Below are 13,595 nucleotides of genomic sequence, written 5' to 3'. Positions count from 1 at the left end.
TGTACAAAAAAACAGTTTTTAAATTTGAAAAAAATTGCCAAAAAAATTGAAAATTGTAATTTTTTCCTTCTGTTTTGCTTAGATTCATTCAAATACTGTGAGGTCAAAATACACAGTACACCCCTAGATGAACACGTTAAGGGGGTCTAGTAAAGCCACCGACTGCTCCTTTTTGGGCCCTGTTGTGCATCCAGACATAAGATTAGGGCCACAGTGGGTATATTTCTGAAAACAGCACAAACAGGGGTATCCATTTTGGGGTGCAAGTTTTCATTCACATGTGTGCTGTACAAAAAAAGCTGTTTTTAAAGTGACAGAATTGCCAAAAAAGGAAAATCCCAATTTTTTTCCTTTTGCTTTACTTGAATTCATTCAAAAACTGTGACATCAAAATATGTAGTACACCCCTAGATAAATTCGTTAAGGGGTCTAGTTTTCAAAATGGGGTCATTTGTGGGCGTTCTCTATGGTTTTGGCCGCTCAAGAACTCTACAAGTGTGCTATGGGGCCTAAAAGGTCTTCAAGCAAAATCTATGTTCTGAAAGCCACCGATTACTCCTTACATTTTGGCCCCCGTTGTGCATCCAGACAGAAGATTAGGGCCACAATGGGTATGTTTCTGAGCACAGGACAAACAGGGGTATCCATTTTGGGGTGCAAGTCTTCATTCATATGTGTGCTGTACAAAAAAAGCTGTTTTTAAAATTACAGAATTGACAAAAAAACGAAAATCACAATTTTTTCCTTTTGATTTGCTTGAATTTATTCAAAAACTGTGGGGTCAAAATGAACAGTAAACCCCTAGATACATTTGTTAAGGGGTCTAGTTTTCAAAATGGGGTCATTTGTGGGGTGCCTCTATGGTTTTGGGCACTCAAGAACTCTACATGTGTGCTATGGGGCCTAAAACGCCTTTAAGCAAAATTTCTGTTCTGAAAGACACTAACTACTCCTTTCATTTTGGGCCCCATTATGCACTCAGATATAAGATTAGGGCCATATTTTTGAACACAGGACAAACAGGGGGATCCATTTTGGGGTGTAAATCCTCATTTTCATGTAAACTATAGAAAAAAAATATATGTCTTTAAAATGACATATTTGCAAAAATATGAAATTTTACTTTTTCTCCTCTAAATTGAATTCATTCCTGAAAAAAAACTGTGGGGTCAAAATAATCATGACACCCCTCAGTGAATACATTAAGGAGTGTAGTTTTTAAAATAGGGTCATTTGTGAGGGTATCTATTATTCTTACACTTACGAGCCTTTGCTATATTGGCTTGGTGCAGGAAAATAAAGTGGTCCTCAAAATGCTGAAGAGTAATGTTAAATTTGTACGTCTCCTAAATGGTTAAAAAAACATAAGTTTTTCAAATGTGCATTCAGAATAAAGTAAATAGATGGAAATATATATCTTAGCAAAAGTTTGTACAGTATGTTTGCACATATTTGATATATTACAAATTACAATTGAAAATGTGAAAAAAACGATAAGTTTTTCAAAATTTTTCCAATATTGGCGCTTTTAATAAATATACACAAATTATATCGGACTATTTTTACCACCTAAATGAAGTACAACATGTGGCGAAAAAACAATATCAGAATCACTTGGATATGCAAAACCTTTACGGAGCTATTCTATGTTAAAGTACACATGTCAGATTTCCACAATTTGGCCTGGTCATTAAGGAGCAAACAGGCTTGGTTACTAAGGGGTTAAGCTAAATGACAGTCACTAACATGTCTTGTATGTACAGTGTATGTTTAGAAGTGATACACTACTGCTTTTTTTTCCTTCAGAATTGGAGAACCTGAAGAATGTGCCGGAGCCGTGTCTTTCCTCTGCTCTCCTGACGCTTCATATATCACCGGGGAAACTCTAGTGGTTGCAGGAGGGGCAAAATCTCATCTATGAACGTCATATGTAGATCAAGCTGAATACTGCCACAAAGAAAAATGATGTTGAATATATTTGCAGAATGTTTCTGTTTAGGAAATAGTGACTGTATCATGGATGTAAGATTGTACCATACTGTAGTAGGTGAAAGGAGGATACAACATGCTTAGCGGGGAGGTCATGAAATAAAGTAAAGGGATGACAGTAGAGTTCCTGTCACACCACTCAGGTGTCCTTATTGTCCTTTGGGTGTTGACAGGGAATGTGTGAAACACTTCAGGAAATCAAATCTGCACCAAATTTTGTAAAGTATTTCCCATTTTTTTTGTATAATTAGAGTATGGTGAAAGGTCTGCCTCTCTTTGAATACTCATAGTCGAATACTTAATTAGGTGGTACTGAGTAAAGACTCATTTACATGCAAATACAATCTTTCAAACACTTGAAAGATTGACAGTTTCAGCGATCATTTTGCATAAAGTACTAATGGGCACTAATGCCCATTAGCACTTTATCAGCTTCATTTGCATGTGAATGAGCCTCCTAAAGATGCTTGCAGAACACAGAAGGTGGTCTGAGCTCTGCATACAGCTCTTTTGTTCTCAAATGGACTGTCAGCTGAATACAATGTAATCAACTGCTCCCGTGGAGTACACAGCTTGTGGTCCCTGCTATCTCTCTACAGCTGAATGATGGATTTTATGCTCCCCTAAAAATTATCGTTCAGTCGAAGAGTGAAAGATGAACGCGTTTACACGCAACAATTATCGCTCAAAAGCCATCATTTGAGCGATAATTGTTGTGTGTAAATGGGGCTTTAATGTAGTTTCTTATAGAGCAGCTACAATTGCCATTTGCCAACAATCACATTTTTTTGGTATATTCATCAGAACATATACTTCATATGTAAACCTTACTGAATTTGAAGGTGTAAAGTTTGCATATATTTAAGCCCAATCTTGGAGCCTGTACATATTAAACAAAAAAATACAACTTCCAGTTTGCATTTTATATAGGCAGGTGACTAAGTCCTTTGCGCATGCTCACTTTACCCAAAAGAGCCAAATCATTTCTGCAGTTAAAGGGCTATTCCTATTCCAACAAGTTATCCCCCATCCATGGGATAGAGAATAACTAGCTGATCGATGGGGATCCGACCACTTGAACCTCCACTGTTCACGAGAAAGTCTCTGAAGGAAGGAAGTGCAGGTTGGGCCATTCATTCCAAGGAGAGTGCCGAAGATTGGGGGATAACTTGTTGGAACCAGAATAGTGCTGTGTACATACATGCATATAGGAGTGAAAAGTACCAATAATGGGGGATAAGTTATAGAGAGTCTTTCACCTCTCCTGACATGTCTGTTTTAGTAAGTACTTGTATTCCTCATAAAATAACAATTCTGGAGCATCTTTTCTTAGAACTTTGTGTTATGCTTTTTCTCTTAGACATTTATGACTAAATTGACAACTGGGTGTTCCCATTTCCTTTGACGAAAAGGGTTTGTCCCTAGATTGTTGGATACTGTCAGCACTGACTGTCCAATGAGAAGGTGCTGGGACCCCCCCAACTGGTAACGGCCGGCTGACAATTTACTCATTAATTTCCAGAAGAAATAACTGAGGAAGGGCATAACTCAGAGTTCCAAGAAAAAATGCTCCAGAATTGTATGATTGGGAATGTACATTTTTGCTAAAACAGGAGAGGTGACATGTCCTCTTTAAAAAAGGTCAGGAGTGGTGGGACAAGGGTGCAGGTTGTGAGTGGAGACTTGTAGATTAAAAGAGTCACTGTTGTAACAGGAACAGCACACATACATTGTCGGTCCATAAGTTTTTGGACGGTGACAAAATTTTCATAATTTGACCTAAGAATTAGGCACAATTGCTAAACAACGCAAAAACACTCCACTGTATTATCATGAGAACACAAAATGGATCCACACATAGAGCTTAGAATAATTAAAATGGATAAACTTTATTACAAGACAAGATAGTAGTTAAAAACATATGTATAATGGGGAAAAATGAGTATCTGGATTGCAGGAACAGGACTTAACAATAGAATAAAAATATGTTCATGGTATAAATAGGATAGCAATAAATACAATAGTGGATCTACTGAGTCATATATAATACAAGCCAGACAAACAAGGCAATAAATTAAGACTGTCAGATGACACAAAATAGAAATACAAAGCTGTTACCACATCCTAGTCAAGACCTGTATCCTGAGCCCCAACGCTCGTTTCACATCTGATTCCTCAAGGGGGTATGGTGAACAATGACTGATCGTGTTTAAATAGTCTCCTAAACAACGTAACATGGAGCACCTGATGTATCACATTACTCCAAAGAACACACCCTCTAGATGTCTCCCAAAGAAGGAGTAATTCAGAAGTGTACAACCCAAAAAGTTCTGGCGATGGTGGTGAGCAGAGAGATATGAGAGGCTGCAAAACTGAATTGAAACAATTGAAGAAAATGGATGATCTCCAACTAGATGATGACATGCTGCTCATTGTTTGTGATGTAGAATTTCTCTATACGTCAATTAAACACAATCTAGGCTTATGGGCTGTGAAATTTTTTTTGGAGTGGTCTGGAGTAGAAAGTTTTTGGTGAGATCATTCTCAAATTATTGGAATTTATTCTAGCCCACAATTTCATTTTATTTGGTGATGCCTTTTTCCTACAGCTCCAGGGCACAGCTATGGGGGCGCCTTGTGCACCCTCGTACGCTAACCTGTTCCTGCGGCTGTGGGAGAGAGGCATCTTTTTTGATGACCCTACACCTCTGTCAGTGAAAGTCCAAATGTGGACTCGATACATTGATGACATTTTGTTTATTTGACAGGGGTCAGTCAGTGACCTTGATGAATTCATGACTACTCTTAATGACAACGATCTCAATATTAAATTGACGTATAGATATTGAAGACAGAATATCACATTTCTGGATGTTCTTTTTTATGGATGAAAGGGGGTTCATCAAATCTGACATCTTCAGAAAACCAACGGCAGTGAATTCCATTTTTCATGCCAACTCATCCCACCCAGACCAACTTAAAAGGAATATTCTGGTCAGTCAATTTCTCCGGCTAAGGCGTATCTGTTTAGATGAACCCACATTTGAACTGAGAGCCATGGAGATGAGTAATAGGTTTCGGGAGAGAGGGTACGATCAGAAATCTATTAGGAAAGGCTATTTTCGCGCCAAAACCACCAGACGTCAGTGTTTATTGAGATCAAAACCACACCCCAAAGAAAATCATAGTGTAAGATTTATCACACAATACAACACAGGATGGTCTGAGATGAGACGAATATTGAACAAATATTGGAATATTCTCAGGGTTGATAATGATTTAAGGAAAATATTACCAGAAAGATCATCAATAACTTACCGTAAATCACCAAATTTGGGAGATTGTCTTGTGAGGAGTCAATTTATTCCTAATCAAACTACATTTCTATCAACTAATCACTTTGTTGGATTAAGAAGCTCATTATTATATATTTGTGATGAGTGCATAATGATGAAGGGGAGGAGTGATACCTAAACATTTGATTGGTCATAAAGGCATTGATTTTTATTATTTAAGGGGTAAGTTTATTGGGGATGTATGCTTGATAAAGACCATTGTATGGTCGAAACGTCGCTGCCTATTTTGTTTTGAAAGATGGAATAAACCATTGGTTTTATGCACTGAAGCTGATCTGCCATTCATGCTTATTTTGGAGTTGCTTTGAGACTGGAGGATTGGAGTTCATCTTTCGGAGTGGCTGTGCAGACCCTGCCTCCCCTTAATGGGGTCACATATTGTTTGTGCTGCTAGTACAACTTCTTTTTGAACAAATATTGGAATATTCTCAGGGTTGATAATGATTTAAGGAAAATATTACCAGAAACATCATCAATCACTTACCGTAAATCACCAAATTTGGGAGATTGCCTTGTGAGGAGTCAATTTATTCCTAATCGAACTACATTTGTGTCAACTAAGGGCCCCAAATGGGGAAGCCGACCATGTGGCCATTATGTGGCTTACAGGAATATGGTTCAACCACCACATTTACGAACTCCAGACATGACCACACATTTAAAATCACACATGCTATCAATTGTGAAAGTGTAGGAGTAATTTACTATGGAATGTGTCCATGTAATTATATTTACATAGGAATGACTACAAGACCTCTTAAAAAGCGGGTTAGAGAACATATTCTAGCTATCGAGGCAGCCCAACAGGAATCTGATGAGACTAAATTGAAAACCATTCCAAGACACTTTAAGGAGTTCCATCAGATGGAAGTACAGCAACAGACCATCTAATGACAGTAGATCGATGTCCCTTTCCTCTGCTTCTGGAGGCGAGGAGTTGGAAAGGATGTCACAGTCTTCTGATCATTACAATTTGTGTGGTGCCAAACATAAACGAGAAATGACTAAAAGATGGGAACCATACAGTAGAAGGAAGCCAAGGACTGGGGTGAAGGACAGAGAACCACCATTTAAGGTAATCAATCTGTCCTCACATACATTTATAAGAGATCAATTAGATGTATTAGAACTAGGTCTCTCTTTCTCACCTGTTGCTTTCTTTGACATTTTACAGCTATAAAAGATCTACACCTCTTTGCTAGGAAACTTGTGCTTTAAAAAGATTTTCTCAGAAGGCACAACTGTCTCAAACACGTCTATGTTAGAGGCGCAAGCCCTCAATGCTCTTGCAGCCTTATTGGTTGAACAACCATCTGATCCCCCGAGGTAAGTTCCCTAAGCAATTACTGAGCAAATCAAAAAATTTCCCCACACTTCCACTTATCCCAATATTGATCTTTCTGTTAAACTAGTGAGTCAGGATTTTGAAAAAATTCCCAAAACTATGGGATTGGATAACCTCTGTCCATCACATAGACGGTCACTAAAAGAGCTGAAAAAAATGAAAGATGTGGTTATTAAGAGCTCAGATAAAGGTAGAAATGTAGTTATTTGACCTTCAGCAATGTATGAAAAGGAAGCTAAAAGGCAACTAGGAGAAAGGGATAAATACAGAAGGCTCACCTTTAATCCTCTATCTAAATTTAGGAAGGAATTGGAAAATATCATCTGTATTGCCGTGCGGCAGGACACTGTCACACAAAAAGAAGCTGATTGCTTGATGTTGGACAATCCAACAATACCAGTGTTGTATCTCTTACCAAAAATACATAAAGATACTACGAATCCTCCTGGTATAAACAATATCTGTGAACCCATTGGAAGATTAGTTGAATATACCTTAAAACCAATAGTTGAATCGTTGCCCTGTTTTTTGAAAGATACTACTGACATTTTGAAGAAAATGGATGATCTCCAACTAGATGATGACATGCTGCTCATTGTTTGTGATGTAGAATTTCTCTATACGTCAATTAAACACAATCTAGGCTTATGGGCTGTGAAAATTTTTTTGGAGTGGTCTGGAGTAGAAAGTTTTTGGTGAGTTCATTCTCAAATTATTGGAATTTATTCTAGCCCACAATTTCATTTTATTTGGTGATGCCTTTTTCCTACAGCTCCAGGGCACAGCTATGGGGGCGCCTTGTGCACCCTCGTACGCTAACCTGTTCCTGCGGCTGTGGGAGAGAGGCATCTTTTTTGATGACCCTACACCTCTGTCAGTGAAAGTCCAAATGTGGACTCGATACATTGATGACATTTTGTTTATTTGACAGGGGTCAGTCAGTGACCTTGAAGAATTCATGACTACTCTTAATGACAACTATCTCAATATTAAATTGACGTATAGATATTGAAGACAGAATATCACATTTCTGGATGTTCTTTTTTATGGATGAAAGGGGGTTCATCAAATCTGACATCTTCAGAAAACCAACGGCAGTGAATTCCATTTTTCATGCCAACTCATCCCACCCAGACCAACTTAAAAGGAATATTCTGGTCAGTCAATTTCTCCGGCTAAGGCGTATCTGTTTAGATGAACCCACATTTGAACTGAGAGCCATGGAGATGAGTAATAGGTTTCGGGAGAGAGGGTACGATCAGAAATCTATTAGGAAAGGCTATTTTCGCGCCAAAAACACCAGACGTCAGTGTTTATTGAGATCAAAACCACACCCCAAAGAAAATCATAGTGTAAGATTTATCACACAATACAACACAGGATGGTCTGAGATGAGATGAATATTGAACAAATATTGGAATATTCTCAGGGTTGATAATGATTTAAGGAAAATATTACCAGAAAGATCATCAATAACGTAAATCACCAAATTTGGGAGATTGTCTTGTGAGGAGTCAATTTATTCCTAATCAAACTACATTTCTATCAACTAATCACTTTGTTGGATTAAGAAGCTCATTATTATATATTTGTGATGAGTGCATAATGATGAAGGGGAGGAGTGATACCTAAACATTTGATTGGTCATAAAGGCATTGATTTTTATTATTTAAGGGGTAAGTTTATTGGGGATGTATGCTTGATAAAGACCATTGTATGGTCGAAACGTCGCTGCCTATTTTGTTTTGAAAGATGGAATAAACCATTGGTTTTATGCACTGAAGCTGATCTGCCATTCATGCTTATTTTGGAGTTGCTTTGAGACTGGAGGATTGGAGTTCATCTTTCGGAGTGGCTGTGCAGACCCTGCCTCCCCTTAATGGGGTCACATATTGTTTGTGCTGCTAGTACAACTTCTTTTTGAACAAATATTGGAATATTCTCAGGGTTGATAATGATTTAAGGAAAATATTACCAGAAACATCATCAATCACTTACCGTAAATCACCAAATTTGGGAGATTGCCTTGTGAGGAGTCAATTTATTCCTAATCGAACTACATTTGTGTCAACTAAGGGCCCCAAATGGGGAAGCCGACCATGTGGCCATTATGTGGCTTACAGGAATATGGTTCAACCACCACATTTACGAACTCCAGACATGACCACACATTTAAAATCACACATGCTATCAATTGTGAAAGTGTAGGAGTAATTTACTATGGAATGTGTCCATGTAATTATATTTACATAGGAATGACTACAAGACCTCTTAAAAAGCGGGTTAGAGAACATATTCTAGCTATCGAGGCAGCCCAACAGGAATCTGATGAGACTAAATTGAAAACCATTCCAAGACACTTTAAGGAGTTCCATCAGTGTGATGGAGATTTGTTTAGGATCAGAGGCATTGACAAAATTCTAATTAGTACCAGAGGAGGAGAATGGAAAAAAATTCTTGCCCAGAAGGAATGTAGATGGATCTATACTCTTAAAGGGGTTGTCCCGCGTCGAAACGGGTTTTTTTTTTTCAATAGCCCCCCCGTTCGGCGCGAGACAAACCCGATGCAGGGGTTAAAAAAGAAAACCGGATAGTGGTTAACTGAATCCCCGCGCTCCGGTGACTTCTTACTTACCTGGTGAAGATGGCCGCCGGGATCTTCACCCTCGGTGGACCGCAGGGCTTCTGTGCGGTCCATTGCCGATTCCAGCCTCCTGATTGGCTGGAATCGGCACGTGACGGGGCGGAGCTACGAGGAGCAGCTCTCCGGCACGAGCGGCCCCATTCAGAAAAGAAGAAGACCGGACTGCGCAAGCGCGTCTAATCCGGTGATTAGACGCTGAAAATTAGACGGCACCATGGAGACGAGGACGCTAGCAACGGAACAGGTAAGTGAATAACTTCCGTATGGCTCATAATTAATGCACGATGTACATTACAAAGTGCATTAATATGGCCATACAGAAGTGTATACCCCCACTTGCTTTCGCGGGGCAACCCCTTTAATACAGTTACCATCAGCTTTGTTCCATTTTTGTAGAGCCTCTCAGTCAATCTGACATCACCATTCTTGTATGGTTTTATATTATATTTTAATATATAATAGCTTTTTTAATTCTATATTTTTCAACTGTTTGTATATTACTGGATTGATCGTGTTGGTCTAATTTCATTAAAGGGGTTGTTCCGCGCCGAAACGGGTTTTTTTTTTTTCAATAGGCCCCCCGTTCGGCGCGAGACAAACCCAATGCATGTGTTAAAAAAAAAAAAGTTTAGTACTTACCCGAATCCCCGCGCTGTGGCGACTTCTTCCTTACCTTAGCAAGATGGCCGCTGGGATCTTCACCCACGATGCACCGCGGGTCTTCTCCCATGGTGCACCGTGGGCTCTGTGCGGTCCATTGCCGATTCCAGCCTCCTGATTGGCTGGAATCGGCACACGTGACGGGGCGGAGCTACGAGGACCAGCTCTCCGGCACGAGCGGCCCCATTCACCAGTGAGAAGACCGGACTGCGCAAGCGCGTCTAATCGGGCGATTAGATGCTGAAATTAGATGGCACCATGGAGACGAGGACGCTAGCAATGGAACAGGTAAGTGAATAACTTCTGTATGGCTCATAATTAATGCACGATGTACATTACAAAGTGCATTAATATGGCCATACAGAAGTGTATAACCCCACTTGCTTTCGCGGGACAACCCCTTTAATTGTATTCATTTTTTTATATATATATTTTTTTTCTGTTTTTTGATATACATGAAATTATCACCCTGTGGTATATGTTTTCTATTTTCCAGGTAATAAACAAAATGCAACATCTAATGGATTGTTTGACTTGTTTTTTTTTTTTAATGGGCATTTAGGCCCTTACTCACCTATTGTTTTTTCACTATGTATCCCTTTCCTGATGTATATAAAAAAATTTTTTGGATACTCTTCCGTTTTTCTTCTCACTTTTGCACTGCACTTGGGGGAGCACTGTGTGACACCTCTATTCACTTTATTTCCCTCTTTGTGAAAATCATATACAGATTATTTTAATATTTTCCCATATTTGACTGTTTCAATGGTATATGTATGTATCTATTTTTGTAATAAATTGTAAAATCTTTTGTATGTACTTTTTATAGATTTATGCCACTAATTATAAGTAATACATTGTGGATTGATTCACTGTTGATTCCCGGGCCGCGGCACCTGCACCAGCCGCAGCAGCAGCGGCAGCCTGTCCAAGAAAACACCAGCGGCGATCTGGTATCCACGTCAGTGCCCTGAGGACCACGGTGTGATTCAGGACCCAGAGGCTCCAGCTGGACAAGGGAACCGCGTAACAGCTGCAGGACCGGGTAAGCCCTGCCAAGGCAGCACTCTCGTGGTTGCTCCCCCACCCCTGCAGGTACTCACCCGCGGCAGTACGAGTAGCCCCCCCGCTCCTCTGGGTGGAGGTCTCCTGTGCAGTACGCCATGTTTGACCCCAGATCTGAGGGTTCCAGACCGGCTAAGGGGAGGGTTAAATATTATGCATGCACGGTATGCAATACCAAATTTGCTTGCGTCAAGGCAACCCCCGCTGTGCAAAATGTATCCCGGCGTGCTCAGTTCCAGGGACCCCGGTGCCCCCCGCCGCCCCTGTGGAGCAAGGGACCGAACCGGAAGGGGCTAGGTTGCTTGCCGCGGCAGTTTCCGGCCTAGCCAGTTCATCGGCAGCAATTCTACGCCGCCTAGAATCCGGTTCTGAGGTATCCTCTCCGGAATATGCGCGGGGGAGATTACGTAAAAGACGGAGATCCCGCAGTAGCGAGGACACCTCCCGTAGGTCCCGTCATGCCAGAAGGGCTTCCAGGTCCCATCGGTCCAGGGACTCGCATCATGGCTTCCGGGGCTCTAGGGAGTCCATTCGGACATACCACCGATCCAGGCACTCATCACGGTCCCGGTACTCGGCAAGACCGGCCCGAGCCCACCTAGACTCCCCCCGGGCCTCTCAAAGCACGGCTCAAGCACAACAGCCGCAATCTTCAGCGGGGGGAAAGCAGTGGCTCAGAGGAGGACGAACGTTCATGGGTCTCGTCCCTATCTGACCTGGATGATGAGCAGGTATCGCGACTAGCTACCCTGATGGACAGCCTGGTGATAGCTGTGAAAGAGACGCTACAGGTGTCAGAGGAGCTGGTGGAGGCAACCCCATCGACAGTATCTTTCAAACGCCAGAAAAGGCCACGACAGGTGTTCCCAGACCACCAAGATTTCGCAGATGTCATCGAGAAAGAGTGGCACAACCCAGACAAGAGGTTTAGGCAACCGGGAAAAACCTGGGAGGTCACGTACCCTTTCCCAGGTAACCGTGTGAAAAAATGGTCGGCGCCCCCAGTAATGGATCCACCAGTGTCGTGTCTGTCCAGGGTCACGGCGCTACCAGCAGCCGAGGTCGCGACGCTAACGAACCCACAGGAAAGCTCGACACATTAGCAAAGTCGGCTTTTCAGACGGCAGGCGCAGCCCTGCAACCCATTTTCGCTGCCGCATGGGTAAGCAAGGCCTCCATGGCCTGGGCGAAACAACTGAGGAAGGACATCCTGGCAGGCTCCCCACCCAGCGAGCTGTTGGAGGCCACGGATAACATTATACAGGCAGGCAAATTCGTGTGCGCGGCAGAATTGGACGCAGCAAAATTCGTGGCCTGGGCATCCACCGCATCAGTCGCAACATGGCGAACCCTCCGGTTAAAGGGGTGGTCGGCGCACGCAGCATCGAAGATAGTCCTCACAAAATTACCCTTCGAGGGCAACAGGCTCTTCGGGGCCAAGTTGGACGACCTAATCAAGGACGCCACAGGCGGCGAAAGTACTTCCCTTCCGCAAATACCTACAAGGAGGGAGAAAGCCCCATCGAAGAAAAGGCCATTTTTTCAGTCCTTTCGCCGGTTCACGTCCCGGCCTGCTATAGGTCACTGGTAAATGATCCGTAGGTTGTAGAATACCTCTCCTCTCTGCCACCCCTCGAGTCTCGGGGGTATAAAAGCAGACTTCTGCCAGTTAATGCGTAGGCCTGAGAATCTCCCAAACCCATCTATTAGAGAGAGAGAGCCAGTGGCAAAGTGCGCCTAGGTTCAGACCTATATAATATTAAATCAGCGTACAAACCTATCCTATTCTCTCTAGCTCCGATCTCAACGCCCTTGTATGACCCATGTTGCTGAATTATTAGAGCCAATGGCTCTATTGCAATAGCAAACAGGAGGAGGGAAAGTAGGCAGCCCTGTCGGGTACCCCTGTGTAATGCAAAGGAGGTGGAGGTCAGGCCATTCACCATGATCATGGCTACTGGAGATCCATGCAGAATAGAGATCCACTTAATAAATGATTCTCCAAATCTGAATTTCTGAAGTACCTCTATCAAATATGGTCACTCAACAGAATCGAATGCCGTAGCAGTGTCTAATGAAGCCAAGGCCCAGTCCGACCCCCACCTCCAGCCCACCTGCGTAACTACCTGTGTCCTTCTAATATTGTCCGAGGTTGACATTCCCGGGATAAAACTTGCTTGGTCAGAATGTATGATTTCTTTTATTACTTGATTCAGATGAGAGGCCAATATCTTAGTGAGGATTTTATAATCGGTATTTAATGGTGAAATGGGCCTATATGACCCACAGTCCTCTGGGTCTTTATCGGGCTTTAAAATGAGCACTATACTAGCTTCTGACATGGACCCATCTCAAATATATATTTGTATAAAGAAAGCAAGTGTGGCACAATTCTTACTTTCTATTGTAAATTGCCTCTTCAATTTCTTCCATCGTAATAGGGGAGTCTAGTAGGGAGTTGTGAGTATCTTGTAATGTAGGAAATACTAAGTCTGCTAAGTAGGTATTTAGCTCTGTAGAGGAATAATCAGCCTGT

General features: G+C 41.7%; 1 protein-coding gene across 1 annotated transcript in view; it reads left to right on the top strand.

Annotated features, from left to right (window-relative positions):
• The window catches only part of LOC136627035 (dehydrogenase/reductase SDR family member 4-like), a 35,574-nt gene extending 33,577 nt beyond the window's left edge, over positions 1-1,997 (top strand). Inside the window, exon 9 of the mRNA XM_066601987.1 lies at positions 1,807-1,997. Within this exon, the coding sequence (XP_066458084.1) occupies positions 1,807-1,921 (115 nt within the window). The 3' untranslated portion in view covers positions 1,922-1,997. The remainder of the gene's footprint in view (positions 1-1,806) is intronic.
• Positions 1,998-13,595: the final 11,598 nt, after the last annotated feature.

The sequence above is a fragment of the Eleutherodactylus coqui genome, chromosome 5 (assembly GCF_035609145.1).
Source record: "Eleutherodactylus coqui strain aEleCoq1 chromosome 5, aEleCoq1.hap1, whole genome shotgun sequence".
Taxonomy (NCBI): domain Eukaryota; kingdom Metazoa; phylum Chordata; class Amphibia; order Anura; family Eleutherodactylidae; genus Eleutherodactylus; species Eleutherodactylus coqui.
The sequence above is the reverse complement of the archived record's forward strand: the minus strand, read 5'-3'. Positions and strand labels throughout refer to the sequence as shown.